The sequence below is a fragment of the Ammospiza caudacuta genome, chromosome 9 (assembly GCF_027887145.1).
Source record: "Ammospiza caudacuta isolate bAmmCau1 chromosome 9, bAmmCau1.pri, whole genome shotgun sequence".
Taxonomy (NCBI): domain Eukaryota; kingdom Metazoa; phylum Chordata; class Aves; order Passeriformes; family Passerellidae; genus Ammospiza; species Ammospiza caudacuta.
Window position 1 is genome coordinate 11,937,233 of NC_080601.1, and position 19,964 is coordinate 11,957,196.

Consider the following 19,964-nt stretch of genomic DNA (forward strand, 5'->3'; position numbering starts at 1 on the left):
ACACAGAAGCCACTTCAGACTTAATGAATACTGATCTCACTTCCTCACCCTCAATACAAGGAGAACAAAACTGCATGTGAGTACAGTAAGGCCCCTCCTGAAGAACCCCATTGGTTCAATAATCTCTTGCTGAATTAAGCCCTTTGGGCCAAGGTATCAAAAAGAGGAGGAAGTGCCTTCTCCAACAGGAATGCCAACAAATACAACCCCTATTATGAATCAATACTCAGAGTTTCTTTTCAAAACTGATATCAAAGTGGGGCACACTACCTTTTCTTTGAAAGGATTCACATGAAAAGTGTGAACAACTAGGTTTTGGCTTGGCTTCTGTTACTGAGATTTTTTTAAGAAACATTAAGGGGCGGGACTTCAGCTCAACCCTCTCCACAGGAATTAATCTCGTTTGTGATAAATGTTAGCCACTCTTAAAAAAGCAAGCTAATCTAAACCACACACACAACCTATGACCTGAACATTTGGAACAGAAAAGCTGTGGAAAAACCACAGGGATGCAAGCACTGCTTGCTGCTGCAAACCATGTGGTAACCAGAAGGTTGTGGGCCATGAGTGTAAACGTGACTGACAGGTTAAACTGATGTATGGAAGATTCCCTTAAATTTCAGTAAAATTAAGACTTGTCACATTTTTTAAAAAGGTCTTGGTAAAAATGTATTCAAAAGGCAAAACAATCTGTAGACCAAGAGATTGCTCTAAAAGTCAATGAAAATCGGTCATCTCCCTGACACTGAAATGCCAATTACTTTTCACTGGCAATTGAAGTTGAAAGCATAGAGATGAAGCATCTTGCCAGCTTTTGTGGTCTTTAAGTTTAATGACTATTTGGCCTTAATTTTATTTTAAACATATGATATTTCATATAAGTCAGTCAAGTTCTGTAAGAGACTCCCCACCATGAGACAGGCTGTGGGCAGAGTCTGGTGTCTGACAACATGGCTACATCCTACACAAGATTTTCTAATGAAAAACTCACTTGTGGATGCATTAACATGTTTCAAAAAAATAAACTAGCAATTACCATCACACATTACCACTTCTATACAATTACCACAGTAATTAACAGCAATAAACATTAAATGTTGAAAATACTACTCTCAGATCATTATCATAGTCTTTCATTTATCCTTTAAATAAATAAATAAAGATTTTTTTCCCCTAACACCACATCTCTTTAACACATAAAGAATTAGCTAAAGAGAAAGCAGCCATCCTCCCACCCAAGACATATGGGAAAACAAAGCTATTTGCATATATCCCCACAGGTCTCCTTTTGCCTGCCAATTTCCAGTCTTTAAACCATTATTAAGGAAAAAACATTTTGCTGCTTATTTTGGTTAGTGTGTTCTGCTAAAGAGAATACTCAAGCATTATTTTTTACCTTTTTTTTTTCCAGTTAGATTAGTAACACAAGAACATTCAGGAGCATGTTGATCTAAACATCTCCAAAATCACTCTCTCTCACATGCAAAAACCATAGGTATTCTTACCTCCTCATTTTCTAATCAATCCATGATAAAAAAACATGTCTCTACAGATTTCTGCTGAAGCAATACTTGAAAAGCAGCAGTGAGCACAACTAGGAGGAAATTCAGCAAGGCTTTTTGTTTTCCAAACAGTCATTCAGAATCCCCAAATGATTGTCTAACACTAACTTTCATCATTATTAAAATCCAAATATCTAATTAGCTATCGTTTTACTAGACAGCAAGGGTAATCCTTCTTCATATGTTAATATTAAAAACCTGGTATGAAAATGCAATTCTCTCCTGTAAAGGGTCAGAGCTCCTCAAATACTCCCCCCTGCCTGAGGTGATTATTAGTTCTGTAAGGATGTCCCTTTCCCTCAGGTGGTATTGCCAGCCCCTCTGCAGCAGAAGGATCTCAAATTTGTTTGGTTTTATTATAAAGTGATTAATAAATTTCATTAAGTCTCAAGCAAAGGAAAAGTCCATCTGTAGAGGAATTTAAAAATGTGACCAAGAGAAAGTTAAATCTTGCATTAACCATGATCAAATTCAAATATTTTTAGCCGATCCTAAACCATCACAGTAACTACTGCAGACTCAGGTTTTTAGAACTCTTATAGAGATGGTTTACTCAATTCCAATCCATGATACAATATAAGAATAACAACGAATCTTCCTGACATCAGCTGAGGAAGAGGAAACATAGAAGGTTAATTAGCACACAACAGGGATTAAACAGTGGAACATTGGGAACAAACTCCTTTCCTGAGCAGCAGCACTCACTAGTCCTGTGACTTTGGTGTAATGTTTGGAATACCTCATGTTTAACAACGTCTGATAAAAGCTTTTAGTAGCCTTGGTACTCTGCAAGACCCTTTTCTTCTGGAAAGCCCTGATATCAAACCTGAGCAAGCACCTGCTGCTGCTGGGTTGATTCTTTGCTAAGAGTCTGCAATCAAGTTCACAGTGCAACCTTGTGCACAGCAGAACTTCAGAGCTCTCTCTTGCCTTCATCACCTGTATTTCCTAAACATAATGAATTTAGAAAAACAGCTGAATTTCGAGGAGACTTTTCACTCATTTTTCAGGTTAGTGCCCATCAGCTCTAACATAATTTGAGAACCAGTAATACATTTTTCAAATTTATTCTTTAAATCAACTCAGTCCAGATTCTTTAACCTAAGCAATAAAATAGACCTCAGCCTTAAAAACAAAGTTCCTTCTCTCCTTCCCCCCAAAAGTGAAGCTTTTAGCTAATTTTTACCCTGGTGATTTTTTTTAATGAAGTGCAGTGGCATTGCTGAGTTAATGAAATTAAGCTCCTCTGCCATCTTAACCATAGCTAAGCACAGAAAGGGAAACAGACAAATCTCATTGCTGACTTTGTAGTTTCCTATCTTGCCACTTTACTAACTGGTTGGTAGTTTTTTTATTCAAGCACAGCACATTATAAACCATCAAACACCTTTCTGAGGCATCTATCTGAAGAGACCATAAATGTCTTACTGTTCTCTGGCATAACCAAAAAAATATTCAAGACTTCTCTTACTCCCAATTAGTTATTTTTCTGTCTAAACCAGACCCAAAGGGAACTGGCTGAATAACAGGAATCTGAACAGGAAGAGGATGGCCTGAGATTCTCCCCAAAAGCACTTCCAACCCCTAGTGCCATCACTGCCATTACACCACTGTGACATCTCCCTGAAGCCGGTATGTGGTTACTGGGAGCTGCTGAACTTGCCAAACTCGCTTGTCTCTGGGCTTGCAGGCTCTCCTGCTACCATAATTTGGAATTTTTTTTCTTTCCAACGATTTAATTAGGATTTGAGGGAAAGAAAACTTAAATACACCTGTCATGAGTACTCAGTCAAACCCACTAATTGGCCACTAACCCAGTATTTTAAATGTTCCTCTTTGCTCGCCTCCCACCCTTCCCATTGCAAGGCTGCCCTTGTTATTCCTATTTTAGTACTCTGATATATTGTTTCACTTAATTACAGCTTGTCCACACCTATATGGCTGCACAGGATGGGAGAGAATAAAAGATATACAGCACCACAAAGACTCCCACAGATACTTCTTTATACAGCAAAGACACAATGTCACCAAATACTCCTTGCTAAATAGAGAGAGCACACTTTGGGTGGTCCAAACTACTTTTCAATAATTTGATGCACTCATATATGCTTCCATACATAAGGCAATCATTACAAAGCATCCTTAATGCAAAGCAACAGAGAAAATCTTCACAGCAAAGAAAAGCACACTGCTGTTCCTTCAGTCAAGATTTCTATTGCACCACAAGGGCCTGGTGGGGTGTCCAGTTAGGTGTTGGTGCTCAGGCTGTGCTGACTCATGAATACAATGCCAGAATTTGACCTTTAATTATTCTTCCACAGCAGGAAGGATTATTATTCCTATGACAAAAATAAATGGCAGTTCCTTCCTGTAAAGATTCTGTCATTTGAAGGAGAAAGGTGATTACAGAGAAATGTTGGTCCTAGTTAATGGATTATTTCTTTCTTAACAAAGTTCCTTCGACATTATTATATGGCTTTTGGGAGATGAGATAGGTCTTAATTCCTGTTAATGGCAATGTCAAATATTCATGCCAGTGGGCCAAAGCAAATTGACTTTGAAAATTACTGAGGAACTGCATTAGGACAACTGACATCACTGGGTTATGGCCCATTATGCAAGGAAGGCATTTTGTTCTTCAGACACTGGGTGTTGTTTGGTTTTTTGGTACAAACATAACAATTCTTCTGTTGCACAGTTTCTGTATTTGCCTGACTCCCCATGCATGCTTTGCTAGAAGATGCTTTGCTGTTGATGTAAGCAAACTGTGGCCAGAAGCAGAGCAGAGGAAATCACTCTTAACTTTGGAAATGAAATTCAAGCCAACAACACACACCAGCACTGAATCACTCTCCTGAGCTCCTTTCCTCATCTGCTATGCAACAGCTGAAGATTTATCTACCCCAAGGTTTGATTCTTGCTGATGGATGAGGTAGGGTGCTGGGAAGGTAGAAGGCCATGGAGCAGTGACTTTGGTGACATCATGCAGTGCTTACAGGATCACACAGCTGGTGAAGAGTCTGGAGCCAAGTGCCATAGGAGCAGCTCAGGGAGCTGGGAGAGTCTAGCCTGGAGAAAAGCAGTCCCACAGGAGACCTCTCCTCTCCCTGCAAATACATGAAAGGAGCTTGCCACCAGGTGGGGGTCCATCTTTTCTACCATGTAACAAGTGAGAGATCAATAAGAAATGGCTTCAAGCTGCATGAGGAGAGGTTTAGATTGGATATCAGGAAAAACCTCTTCACTGAAAGGGTCACCAAGCCCCAGAACAGGCTGCCCAGAGAAGCAGTGCGGTTGGTGGAGTCACCATCCCTGAAGGCATTTAAAAGACCTGTAGACATGGCACTTAGGGACATGGTTGATATTTGGACTTTATGACCTTAGAGGTCTTTTTCCAATCTAAATTATTCAATGAAGTGGGGACTGCCAATAGTTCCTGACCCCACAAGACATTCCAAATTGATGAATTCAACTACTGTCTCCAAATAGTGTGACAGCAGCTGTTGCCATTTAGTGCTCTCCCATAACAGGGAAAAATCAATTAAATTATTGCAAGGGATGTCCCAGCTCAATTTTTGTCTCTTTCTTGAAGGCCTCTATAATTCTCCCATATGGCTTTGTAAGAAACAGTTTGAGTCTTGGCTACTAAAGCAAGAGACACTAAAACAAAATACACAGTATTTAAAAACTATCTCTGTAGGACTCAATGTTCCCCAGTAGTGAGACTAATCCTATTTATTCAATTTGTACACAAAAAAGAATGCATTATTTCCACCTAAACAAATGCTATTATAAGATGATAAATATTAAATCACTCTCCAATAGAACTCAGACATTCAGATTACATTGGAAATGGGCTCTGACTCTGAAAAATCAAAACTTTGAAACATTTTTTCCTCTGCCTTTTATTTAATTTTTACAGTCTAATGATGCATTTTCTCCTCAAATGATTGAACTTATTCTTAAAATAACGCCCAGAGCACCAGATTCAAACATTAAATACATGAGAAAGTAAATGCAGAAGGTATAAAAGGCCCACACAGCTCAATCCAATTGCACATGTCTGGCTGGGAGGTGCAATTTGTGCAGCTGTGCACAGCTAGCTAGACATTGAAAACAGTTTGGACAGGGTGCTGAAGAAAGCCAGAAAACCCACACAAAGGTTCAGCCATAAGAAAAATAAATAAATAAAACACAGAAATGTCAGAAGGAGAAGGAATGGGAATTTCTGTCTCAATAAGGAAAACAGAAAGAAGTGGTAGGAAGCCACATCAACACTTAACTGGGTAAAACAAACCAGAAACGGTCTCCAAACAGGGAAGAACCTAAAGAAGTTCTGTGCACAGTGGCATCAGAAGGATTACTGGGGGACTGGGCAAAGGCACAAAAGGAGCAGAGGAAATGTTTCCTTGATTCTGCATATGGACTCACATACACATTTACACACAAGTGTATACACATGTATGTATATAAACATACACACTCCTTTACTATTTTTCTTGAAATTCACACATAAATATCTCTCTATATAAATAATTCTGTATCTAAATCTACCCATACATATGTGTGTGTTTGCATGTATATGTATACACACAGATGAATCCTCTCCCCTACTGTTTGCATGAAAGCCAGTGGGGATTGGGAACTTATTCAAAGCTCATTGCAAATTGAGATATCTGAATATATTTTCTCAGAATTATGTCACTGCCTGAAGCCCTGCATACATCCTCCAAGACAAACTTCAACCTTTCTGTTCAATGTCCAGCTATGCTTTCATTCAACAATTTCCAAGTGGACGTGTAAGCATTCAGTCCCTAACAAATCTCAATTAAAGAGACTCCCTTTCTGGAATGGGGTCCTCACATTCCCTGCTCAAGTACACCAAATCATCCTTACATTTCTCCTTGTCTTTTTCACACCCCTGAACCAACTGCTGACTTCATGCCATCGGTCTAAACTCAAGAGATTCTATCTACCTTCAGTCAGGGAAAGAAAGTCAAGAACTTAGGCTTTCCACAGATGACATCTACACTTCCCAAAGACCTCTCTGTCCAAAACTAATTAATTTGCACTCTCTGGTTCCAGGCTGCTGAAGTTGCCCTTTCTTTAGACAGTGTGTGCTGTATTATTCTGTTTCAGAATATAAAGAGAGGAAAACAGAACCACCAATAGGCCCCAGTTTCTACAAAGCTGAGCCTGAAGACTGGTCACTAAAATGAAATGAGTTTAAAAAGAGACATTAAAGAATGAACAACAAGAGCTTTCAGGAATAGATTAATAATCACTTTTGGCCAGATGACTGAGCTGAAAACTGGTTGAAAACTGCTTCTAATAACATCTTTCATTACCCTTTCTCATGAGCATCCACCCAGATAGAGATTTCTCAAGCCTTTTAAGATTAAGTGATTTTTAAAATATCTATTTTGAATACAGAGTGCAAACCTCCTGTTCTGAAAGTGTTGGTCCAGGGGGTTTGGAATTTTTTAAAATAACACACATCATCTCTTTGCAAAACATTTTCAAACTATTTGAAAGTTCAGAATTATTTCCTGAACTTGCCTTGAATTTCTGAGTGACACAAGATGCCTGAAACTGCCCAAACTCTTGGTCTAGAGACCTCTGACTGGTCTTTGCTAACACTGAAGTTTACAGGAAAGCTGTGATATTACACATTGAGAATAAAGGCTGCACCATAACTTCAGGATCATTTGTATATCACATCAGGCATTGTCCTGGAAGCATTTCATATGTTTTATGGGAAACAACCACTGCCCATGCTCCCATACCTTGCTAGGAATTACGGGGATTAGAGAGGGGGAAATCTCACTGCTGCTATTAGCACACACACTCACATACCTTAAAAATCAAAGTACTAAAAGTAACGTATAAGTAATAATTGGAAGTGAAATTGACTTTCTTTAATTACATTTGGTGTTATATACTGTGATGCATTACTAAATAAAAAGAAATACCATCACAAATGACAAAAATCCATGCTTAATTTAAGCAGACCAATTACTTTAAGTGCTGCTACAGTCAGAAAAGTGATTCAAGGATAACACAATTCCATTTCTTCAATAGCTTCCAGATCAAATTCAATGTAAGAGTCAAAAGGTCAAATTTTTTTCTCTACCCCATGGTATTACAAACTCCCTGTTGGACCTGGAGAACTTGGCTGAATTCTTTCTTTCCTGGCATTCTCTGCAGCTGCAATGATGATCATACATTAAAAGACAAACACTTTTTACAGGAAGGTCTTCATTTTTCCAGGTAGATTTTACACAACTCTGGAAACTAGACATCCAGTGTGCAGTTATGCCTGAGTAACTAGGTACTGCAGAAATTGTGTAGAATAAATACTCAGGCTATTCTGTTCCTTGCTGGGTTAAAAGGTGCTTAGCCCCAGTCCATCCCTGCCCTTTATTACCTCATACAGCAGCATCAATGTAGAGGTAGCTGAGGATTCCCTCCCTGTGATTGCTGTTGCAGACTGATGAGCATAAAGAAGTTAAATTTCTCTGCAGCTGGCTGCCTAAAATCCATATATCTTACTGTTAAACAGCAATCTCAATTCAAGCTTCTCCACAACAGTTCCAGCTGGGATGCATCAACCATTTGGAAGAAAACCAGGTATTTTTAATAACACATGCACACTCTTATCAGCACAGCTCATGCAGGACAAGTCAGACACTTCCTGGCAGTGTCAGATTTGCTGAAGAGGCACCTACCAACACAGGTACCGGTGGCTCAACACCTCAGGTGTCACATTGCTGTATTGATGTTAAGCAAGGCATGCTCACTGGAAATACGGCAGCCCCAGTGATGCACAACTGGTTGTCTGGCAGCTGAAATCATGCCACAGAAAGCAGAAGTTATAAACAAACAAGGATAAAAGAAAACTTAAAGCAGGTAAGGTGAAAGTAGCTCATATGCAAATGTTCTGTATTGCTTCTTTTTTGTTGTGACAGTCAATGTTTCACATCACAAGGGATTTGCAGTGCCCCACGTGGACTGTGCAAATGCATGCATTCTTCAATTTTCATTACATTCCTCTGAAATTAAATATATGCAAGCTAGCAGCCTGCACAAAGGAATCTTGACAAAAGAAAGACCATTACATGACCAATATATCTTGCTGTAAAACTATTAACAGAACAATTCCTGTAAATTACAATCATGGATGAGGCCCTTGACAGGCAGGACTCAGAAATCAAACTGCCACGTAATTGCTGTGGGAAACACAACTTCCCACAAAACCAGTCATATCAAAAATTAAGTTCCTTCCACATAGCAAGATGAATCAAGTAGCATTCAAAGTTAATGCAGCATCAATGAAAAAGAACAGACCTCTAATCTTGGGGGAAAAAAAAAAAATCAAAAATCAATAAACTGTGGCCTTGGGGTTTTTCTCCTGTAGGAACCAAGTTTCATAGCTTGGTTTGGGAGGTCAAATGATCCTCAAAAGTTTCTTCTGTAAAACTTTTATACAACACTTCAGCAAACAACACTCACTTACTGACACCAAAACTTAAGAATAAACTATTGCAGCTACTTTTCACAGGTCTAATACCACTTTCATTGACAAAGTGAAATCATAAAAAGCCCCTATTTTAAGTCAGATTTTGTAATACAGATACGCAGACATGTATGAAGGAAAGCAGAGACCTAATCTAACTATAGAGATAAAAAGAGTTTTTCAGCAGTAAGGTTAATCTAGTGAAAACATTGCTGTTACTCACATTTCTCTTCAGAAATATGATTTAATATGCCTCATTGTTTTCATTTCACATCCAGCCTCCAAAACTCTTCTCAAATCCATCCTGTCACCACACATCTGCTTATTTGCTCACCCTAGAAGCACAGTTTCAACTGTTTATTTCCCAACCTCATCTTCTGGTGGGTGGCACCCACTGCTTTTAACTGATAGTCATTTTACAGCTTGGTATGATTCTTTATGAAACTTGCCCCACTACCAATTTTTCTGTCAGGAAAGTTTGATTACTGATACCTTTACATCCAGAAGGTCAGCAAAATAAAATATTAAACCTCCCAGCAGGCCTGTGCAAATTGTTGCAATATATATGGAGGCACAAAAGATGCTCTTGTAGAGGAAAACATAATTCAAAACACATCAGCACAACTGAACCTCCTCAGGATGACAAAACAGATCAGAATTCTGTTGCAAATTCTTTTACAGCTGGGTGGACCTGGTTCCACAGAGCACCATATGAGAGACATTGGCCAACTTAGGGGCAGTTGGTTTTCTTCACCAAGAAATGAATGTCAGTCTCAGCAACTGCAGCCTCCCAGCGCGATCAATGGGGAGCAGGATCCTGTGCATCTTCTGAAACCATGCACAAGGCATAAATGAGGGAAGTGCAAAAACAAGGGCTAATCATAAGGATACAATATCAGTATTACCTTCTATCTTTTCTTGTATAAATACAGGGAAACTGAATGGACAATTATAAACCAATTTTTCCCCTATTGGTACAGCTCAGCAGGAATCTCTCAATTTCTAGTTGTAGACTTTAAAGCATTTTACTGTAAAGAACTATGTCCTTTCACTGAAGTTGTGCACACATTTTATCTGTCGTTTGTGTGAAAAAAATGCATATTTCATTGTAACCACAAGAATACTAGGGGCTTGTTAGGCTGTTCAGAAACTACTCTGTGTTTCTAACAGCCAAGTCCATTACTTTTCCACAGAAATTATAATTCCAGATGTATGTCAAAGAAGGGACAAGTAATAACTTTAATAAATAATTTTCAGCTTCAACATAATACAGTGTGGGACGTTCTTTAAATTGTGCAATGCTATTTAGTCTTCAGAAAACCTGACAGTTTCCACAAGGAGGACACCAAGGGCCTTTAGAGAGCAGCAAATGAACAAATTAAAACACTAATCAAAGGAACGGTACAACTTTCAGAGGCCAGCTAGAGAAGGACCACTTATTATAGAAAACCCAACCAAAGCTCAGTGCTGGAAACTCTCTGTAGTCACAAATATGTGATCTCCCTCATCATGGCCTGCAGGGAACTCCTGCCCCATGGGCAGGGAGGTGCTGCTGGATAAGCAGGAGCGGGGCTCTGTGGAAACTCAGTGCTGAGGAAAGGGCCATGCCCCTGGAGCCAGGCATCTGTTTTGGAGCTCAGCATGCAATACCCTGGGAGGTGGATTGGTTATTTATCCTCTGTTCACCAATCCACGCTCAGATCTGGCAAGGTTAACCTGGAACTTTATGGAAACCCCTCCCACCAAATTCTTACAAATAAAATTATTCTACTGGAATTAGCCTAAGATGAATGTCACACCCATGAGGAGAAGGAGAGGAAAGAGCAGCTGCAATGCACACCACACTCCCCACTGGAAGGGGAAGAATGCCTGTGGGAGTTTTCCATAACCTTAATGTCTTACTGATACCGCCTGTGCCAAATAGAAAAGATCAATCTGATCATAACTGAATTTAGAGGTACGTGAATTAAGGGTTTCAGGATTTGCTACTGAGATGTTAAGCCTTTGCAACAAAAAAAAAAAAAAAGAAGAAAAAGACAAAGAAACACAGATGCATCACTGGAATAAGGGTGCAGTTAGTGGAATAATAGTTCAGTAAGCAGAGAAGCCAGTAGGGAAAATAGCAGTTTGCACATTGAGCACCTGCAGTATTTCTAAGACGTCCTAATACGATTATTACTTCCCCTTTCATTCTTGAAATTAACTGTTAGAATAATTTCAGCTCTTTAAAGCCAATCCTCTGCTAAAGAGCAACATGCTTATCACTACCACAAGGCCACCAAAAGAACACTTACCACAAACCTTGTGACTTTTGCTTTCAAAGCATTCACTGGTCAAGCATTACAGAGGACAGTAATTATAGGACAGTTGATTTCCTGGGTTGCTAGATTTTTTGAGCCTAAAGATTATCTCTACAAGCATCATGGAAGTCTCCTCATGCTTAAAACAATTCCATGTTGTTAAAATATGTTACAGTCTCAGTTGATTTCCTACTTAAACCCATCCTCACCACCCTCAATGTTCCTGCTAAAGAAACAGCAAATAACTATGTAGCAACTGAGAAGAGAAATCTGCACCCAAGACTCAGGATTAACCAAAACTAGCACCCAAAACTAACTAACCAAACTTCAAAACCAAAGATGCTATTTCTCTCTCACTTGCCACTGAAAATCTGATAGTATAAAGGGAGAATGCAAATAAAGATTTATTTTGCACTGGTGGAAGATGTAGAAAAGCTAAATTATATATGCATAGACATACATAAGATTGTTTTTTCCTTCTGTGATTTAACCTAAAGTTTGATTTTTTTATATTCTGTTCATGTTAAATCACCATGTCAAAAGATTTTGCATCACATTTTAAAGCAAAAATGTTAGCATGGTTTTAAAAAACACCATACAAGGTTTATTTTCCCCATTACAGATCCTGTATCCTAAGACAGGATTGCTGAATATACCACAAGCTAAACATATGGAACAGCGTTCATATCAGTTGAGCAGGGGTGGGAGGGGATACAAAAAAAAATTATACACAGTTCCTTTTCCTTTTGAGAGGCTGGCACGATGAGAGGTTTGGGGTTTTATTATATTTTATGCCTATCATAAGGTACCAGGGCAGAGACTCCTTTTCTTCGAGTTTCAGCTCAAAGGAAGAATTTTGCTGAAGGAAATGAAGGAGATTTAGAGAAAATGCTAACTCTACTTTTCAGTTTAAAGCCAGGAATATCACTGCGAAATTTAGTCCAGATACAGGATAGTGTGTGGAAGCATGTAGAAAAAGTAATAGTTATAGTGAAAAATATTTGTAAAGAGAACAGTACTCAGTTTTGATAGAAAGCATTTTCTGGAACAAGTAGAGACCATGCTGAACTTCCTTGCACATCTGTGTGACCCCTGCTGATCAATGTCAACACTTGATTAATATTTTACTGAAAAAGGGTGAGAAGATCCAAACTTGGTCTGTCTGGGTAGGTGTTGCTAAGCAACTTTGCTCCTTCTCTAGGAACTCGCCTTCACAGCAACCTTTCCTTCAAGGCAAAGACCGGCATCCACTCAAAACACTTTGTCAGTGAAAACCCCAGCATCTATTCCACCCTTCCCTTTCCATTCCCTCCCCACCTCCCAGCTGAGAAGAGCCCAGCGTGCCGGTGCCTGGAGCGCTGTCCTTACCGTAGTCGCTGTCGTAGAAGACGATGAACTTCTGCCAGCGCAGCTCGGTGACCAGCTTGAGCATGACGTCGTTGAGGCGCACGGGCGGGCGCGCGGCCAGCGTGTACTCCTCGTCCTCCAGGCTGGGGTTGAGCTGGCAGGCCGTGCGCGGGGAGCCGCCCGTGCTGCGCTGCACAAACAGGTGCGGGATGTGCATGGCGTCCGTCAGCGACTGCAGCGCGTTGGCCGACGCGCAGCCCGTCGACGTCACCAGCGCCAAGATGCCCAGGGTCATCAGGTCGCAGGCTGGAGAAGAGAACACGCAAAGCAGGGTTTGAATGAGCTCAGCAATTCCTTTGGCCAACCTCGATGCTAAGAAGGGAACGAGGAAGGTTTTGCCCTTGCCATCAACACAGAGCTGAAATTATTTCTATCGCGCTATCAGCTGAAGCCTTTCAGAGTTAGGGCCTGTACTTTTAGAGTAGGACACAGTATCTGCAATCTGTCCTGGTATGCCAAAGTTGAGGACAGATAACGTAACTACTGCCAGTCCCTGAGACACAGCTGATGTGGATGGAGATGATAGCCCTTGCTTCAGGTCGGTCCTGGTGCATGCAGGAACTGAATTCCCATTTTTTACAACTCACTTCACTGCTTTAACACCTTAATCCTTGTTGGATACACTGGATGAAGATTTTGGACAATAAAGAGCCATTTCGCTTCCAAGGACTTGCCTCATACAGCAGAGCTTTGAAGGAATTTTTAAATTGATGAAAAACATTCACTGTGTGTCTCAGAGCACTGAAAAAACAAAGGCATTCTTTAGAACCAAGACAACCCATGAATGACTAAACAATCATTAGCAACACTGTAGCTGTCCTTAAAAAGATCTGGAAAAGTACATATCATTTGAAAACACAGCATATACATTTGACCCCATCTGGTTTTGGGAATGAACCATTATTCTCATGCTGAGTTTGAAAACCAGACCACAGAGAGGCCTGGACAGTCTGCTCTGCTGCTCAGGCCACCATACATGTCATGTTCTTGCTGGACCTCTCCAGACCAAGCAACCTGATATTCAGCTGCAGTTAGAAAACATTTCGAGCCAGGGCCCTCAGCAGCAATTCAGTCAGTAGCGGTGAGAAGACTGTGCAAGAGTGTAAGGCAGCCAGGGATCCTGGTTTTTACTAACTCTAGTGAATAAATGGCAGCACAATTGGCCCTGGGAGCTCAGCACAGGAGACCCTCATAGTTTAGGCTAGCACTAGCCCTGAGGGTGCCCCGGGGGCACTAGGAACTGCCTGCTCCACTTTTGAAGAGGGCTGGGGGCAAGCTCAGTGGTTCTGCACTGTTTCAGACCCCAACAAGCACAAGCACAGCCTGCCCACAGCAAACCCTTGCTCTGCTCCCCCAGCACAGCAAAGCTGGACAGGGGGAGACTAGAGATGCTCCACAGCCCTGGGCAGTCTGCAGGAACTCCTTAACAGTGCATGAACAAAGAACCTCTGGGGTGCAATTCAGAGCCCCCTGGGACACCCAGAGAGCTGAGCAGGAAATTCAGCTTCCAGCTGGAGAAGGGAGGCTGCCCATGCTGGTGCTTCCCCTTGCAAGGAGACTGCACAGCCTGTGGGACTGCAGCCACACAGCCACAGGTGACCTGCAGCCTCATCTCCAGTGGAAAAGCAGAAAAAATAATACAATCTATTAAAAGCATTTATTTATCCTCCTCAAAACACTTATATCTCCACTTTCAAAGGCCAGAAAGTCAAAGGAAGTAGACTATGAATAATTAATAGTTAAGTATTAATTAATATTAATTACATCAATCTACATAATTAAATACACAACTGTTTCTCACACAACCAATGAAACACTCCACCAAAAATCTTCTCAGACCAGACAGAAAATAGATACATTTCACTTTGATATGGGATAACAGAAAAAAACTGTTTGATTTTCTCTGTGCACAGAATGTTCACCATGTATCCTGATGCAACAAAGATTAAGAGCTTTTAAAATTATTTCCTTGATGGTCTTTACAATAAACATATGTCAGCTGCATTATCTAAATTTACGCTGTGTTGATTATAGCTATATGAAATTGTTCTTTGTTTTTCCTGAGAGCTGACCTGATTTAACAGCAGGGAGGCATTATATTTGCCAAATGGGAGACCCAGGTACGGGAACAGATTTGATTTCCCAGGCTTCTTGCCAGAGAAAACCGAACATGTCATACAGGTAATTTATTTAGTCACAGTAGGGGAGGGAACAGAGAAGTGAGAACAGAGGGAGAGAACAGCAGAGCTGAGCCATAAACCCTGCAGAGATCACCAGCCAGCAAGCTTTGCTGTCACCAAGGGTGAGAGCATCAAGCCACACGGGGCTGTAGCAGGAACAATTTACTTGCAAACCAGACAGAAGGAGACAAAAAACAAAGCCCCTTCTGATGGGAGGCTGCATTGGAGAGTCACTTATTTGTAAAATTCAGAGCTGATCACCAGTTATATACCAAGAAAAACCTTCATTCAGTGGCTGACGCTAACCAAAAGCTGCTGCTTATTAAAGCAGAGAGACCAGAGAGGCAACAGATCACAGCAAATGGGCCCCCTTATCTCCCAGCACAGCCCACCAAACACAGCTGAAATAGCTCAGCAAAGACCATTACAGCTGAGGCATTTTCCCAGTGTTTTGTAGCTTGTGTACACGGATTAGATTGAAGAATTAGTCAATATGTTTCCACATTCTGATATTTTTGTCAATTGATTATGTTCTGCCTGAAAGCATATGCTACTTAGTACATGTGTGCTCCTCTTGCCTTTGAGATAGCAGGCAATAAAAACTGGAATAACTAAAGAAGAAAAAAAAAGTTTCATGTTTTCTGAATTGCTTTCTTTAGTCAAATTACAGAATGTGAAACAGAACATGTCATTCCTAATAGAGGAATCTTTTTTGTTATACAAAAATACAATGGATTCCAAGAAGTTCAACCTCTCCACAATTATTGCACTGAAGGGTGAGAATAAGCTTTGAGGACATAAAGAAGGAAAGTATTACTTTTTACATGAGTAACACAATGGGGAACAACAACATAACAGACTCCATTAAAAAACTCATTAGATCTTAAAGCATCTCAAAATTCCTTAGCAAGGGAACATTCAAGGATTACACAATCTTGGGAGAAAACTCTGGTGGACCACTATTTTTTTTAGTATTTCCCCCACATTCCTACAATTTCTTGCACAGAAAAGTGATGCAATTTTCTGTTTAGCTTCACAATAGCTATGGATTTGCAGCAACAATCAAATATCCTTGACTCTGTGACTGAGTAAATGGCTAATTCTGTCTATCAGCTGCAGCTTCATAAGCATTCAAAAGAACCTGCAATTTTTGCATAAAAATTTCATAACCCTGATCTTGACATTCTTACAAGCTGAATACATTTTATTTGAAATGCTTTGGTCCATATCAAACTACCAACATAAGGGAAAGGGGAATCAAAACACCTTGAGAACTTCAGTGATCTTCAACTACTATAGTTACGGTAATACACATTTAATAGTCTTCTGACTAAAATACCCCCAGTATTTATTTATGCTGCAGGTATCTTTACTTAGATAGGTTTTAAGAAATAAGGCCTTGAAAGTATTTGTTCCACAGATGAAAGGACAGAAATGTTCTGGTAATCCTGCCCCACATTTGACTGCTATTTAAACAGATATAGATATTAATTTACTGTGCTGAGAATTACTTTATCACCATCAAACTTCATTTTAGGAAGACACTAACATCAGACTGCACATTTCTTACTATATGGTTTGTATAACACAATGAAAACATGAACATTATCATGCCTGAAGGATCTTCATTAATGTGTTTAAGCCAATTAAATCATGTCATGGTGTTGGTTCACCATGTATTGGTGTCCATTAACAGACCATCTCTCAAGCTTGTTCTTGGATTGCATTGAAGTTTCCCAAACTATTGAATAATCCTGTTTGTCACTGTCTTGGTGAAGTATCTCTCCTAAACTATTCTTTTGAAATCTGTTTGCAGACTTCCTTTTACAGATCTGCTTGACTGACTTTCAATCTTGAACTGTTATTTCCATCGCAGTATTTCACAAGACACTGCTTTCTTTTCCATCTATTGTCTCTCATTTTCTTCTCACATCATATCAATATATACAAAACTCTCTCATTTTGTGACCCACATCTGTAACTCCAGACCACAACTCTAACTCCATTAAGACCACACTTGAGCCTGAAAAAGGAACTAATAATTTTCAGACTTTGCCTTATCCACACGACCATTCTCATCACTCCTCATGGAACATGAGACAATGCAAGACCTCTACTTTGCTGCAATCATCCTTCAGGTCTTGCATTCCTACCACTGCTTCCTGTACTCCCCAATTGTGAAGACAGGTGCAGATGGAAAAATCCTGATTTGGCACCATTTTCATGGGGATATTTGCATTAAGAGCTTTATCTCAGATCTCTGTAATTAAATCCCTCTCTCTCCAAACCACTTGGGATTAAAATACTCCAAGAGAAACTGTTATCTTGCTCCTGGCAATGTGACAACAGGACCATCTCAGTCTCCCTTTCAGTGACTTCCTAGTATAAGAGTAGAAACTTGATCCTTTGTTTCCTCCATTATCAACAGAGCAGCTGCCAGTGTAATTTCAGCTCTAACAATATACCCACCTACTGGCATTCACACTGCCTCTTCAAACTTCCTTGTCTTTCTGTCTCTCACTTCTGGGCATCACCATCCTGCCCACTCTGGACACCCTCTCATATTAAATAAATCCTCTTCAAGTCTTTAGTTGAATATTTTTCTTTCCTTTTCATTTTGACTAATCCTTAGGAACTCTTTACTGACTGCAAATGAAGAATCATCCAAATCACAAATAACTTGCATTAAAAAAAAAAAAAACAAATCCCTGTTTGAAAATGGAGAGGCTGCTGCCTTTCTGCTTGGAAAGGTTTTGAAAGGAAGGAAGATATCTTCAGACACGCTGTATCACTCTGCAATGAAGTGATTAACTAAGTTGGCACTTAAGTGTCTGTGATTAGGTTTGAAAGCCACCTTCCTGCTGAGACAAGGGACCTCATGCTTGCCTCCGTACTACTGCCTCAGTCAATCTGACAGAAAACTAATTTTTCACATTATTCATCTTTAAAAGTCTGAAGAACACAGCAGATTCTGGGGGGAAACCCCTGGTCTTGGGAACCTAAATTCTAATATTCCATGAGATTATCAAGGCCTGTAGTATCTGCTGAAAATGCTTAATTAGCAGATCCCAACTGAACTAGCAAGCAGATGCAGAATGTCATGTGCTATATACAAATGAACTATTGTATTATTTATGGGTATAAAATTTAATTAGCGTTTTGGTTAATTAGCCAATTTCAAGATAAACACAGATAGACATAAAATTTTGGGGTAAAACACTAGAACAACCAAGAGTTAGGAGATAAAAATGTATCTGTTGGAAAAATTGTGTCTTAGATCAAGATGTAGGGTCTGCAGGAAACACGCCCACAGAGATATTCTCAAATTAAATGGAAAAAGTCCTTCTGGGAGGTTTGTTGGAGTACTGAAATGAGACAGAGAAAATGATGCAAGGAAAAAGACTGCATCTACCAAGCAATACTTCACACTCAGAAGGATAAGGATACAATTCTATCCAGGTAAAGCCAAAGTAACACAAACCACAGAAGGGTTTTGCACATATCTAAGGAAAACTTGCCTGTTTCTGCTGTAGTACATAAGAAACTACCATGAAATTAGGGCACAGGCCCACAGCCAATGCAGTAGCCCAGAAAAATGGCAAAAGACTATTAGCTATCTACATTTTATTCCACTTTAGGGCTCCAAAAGCCTTTAAAATTTATTGGGTTTGTGCAAAACCAGCTGATCAGGCAGAAAAAAGTATAGAATAATCTCATCTAAATCACTGAGAACACTTCTATTAAAAATATTGATTTATACAAAGATTCACTCCTATTATTGTTATATTAAAAACAACATTGAAATTGGTTATCTAAGCACTCACTGAACCTCATGCTTCACTAAATGGGGTTTTCTGAAGAGCAATTTATTCTTGCTTCACATTTTAGGATGTTTCTTACTCTTCATCTTCTTTCCTTAACTGAGGAAGGCAATCAATAATGAATTTGCATAATTTGCACTTAAAGACATGCTATTTAGTTGTTCTCCCTTTTGCTCCTCAGCAATAAACTTCTTTTTCTTTGTTTCATTTCTGTAGGCTTTTACTTACCTTTATGTTCTATACTTACACTATGGTTCTTCAAATAACAAAGAATTTATTATTTTTATTAGGAAATCTACATGTAGCTATAGTTACTTGTCACATAGTGACTGATAATATGGAGAAATTATAACAAAGGTAGACAGCAAAAACCTTTTATGTAGCCCTTTTATTGCTGTATCACCTTACATGTAGTGAAGATGAATATTTACTACTCCATTATTAAAACAAAATGCATCTTAAAAGTAGAAAGAAAATTCACAACTTTTCCTCAGTGGTTTGATTAAAATAAAGTAAATTCAAGAGAACCAAAACCCCAAAGTACCTCAACTTAGAGGTCTCCATTTTTAGGATAAAATGTTTGAGCACAATAAATATTCCCTCCTTCCTCTTCTCTGAGGAAGGGCAGGACAGGTGTACCAGCAAATTCATACATTAGTGTGTGCACATGAAAATTCAAATAAACACTATGTCAGAATTCCTGTGACAAAGCAGCATCTGAAAAACATCTCAAAAGCAAGGAAACCATGAAGATTTTTAAATGTTCACCAAAAAAACTTGGGAAAATTTCTTCTAAAGGTCATCCCCCAATTTTTGGGCAGTCTTTGTACTGTTTTCCTATGATTCAAGGAGGAGGAATAAGGGAATAAAGATGCTGGGGTCAGCAGCTGGCTCCATCCCTCCGGGCTCAGGGCACTAACAGGGGCCTTGTCACTGCTCAGTGACATCAACTGCTCCAGGAAAGGTTTTTTAGATCTTCAGCTTCCTTCCAACTCTGTTTTACAACCTGCTGTCTTGGGGGCAAATTTTCAGCATGTATAAACTCTCAGAGCTCCCCTGGCACTACCAGAAGTGTCCTTTACATCTAAATAATTGCCACTGTGCCTTGTTTGCTCCATTACCCCCTTGGCTCAGCATTTGCAGTGCACTGTCATTGGTGGCTGGCACACACACAGACA

The 19,964-nt window shown here is 39.7% G+C and overlaps 1 protein-coding gene across 3 annotated transcripts in view; it reads right to left on the bottom strand.

Annotated features, from left to right (window-relative positions):
• Positions 1–19,964, bottom strand: part of GRID1 (glutamate ionotropic receptor delta type subunit 1) — a 479,753-nt gene that overhangs the window by 273,282 nt on the left and 186,507 nt on the right. For 2 of the 3 annotated variants that reach the window (XM_058810532.1, XM_058810533.1), the window contains exon 3: positions 12,747–13,031. The exons of the other annotated variant lie outside the window; for it this stretch is intronic. In XM_058810532.1, coding sequence (XP_058666515.1) covers positions 12,747–13,031 — 285 coding nt within the window. The remainder of the gene's footprint in view (positions 1–12,746; positions 13,032–19,964) is intronic. 3 annotated transcript variants of the gene reach the window in all.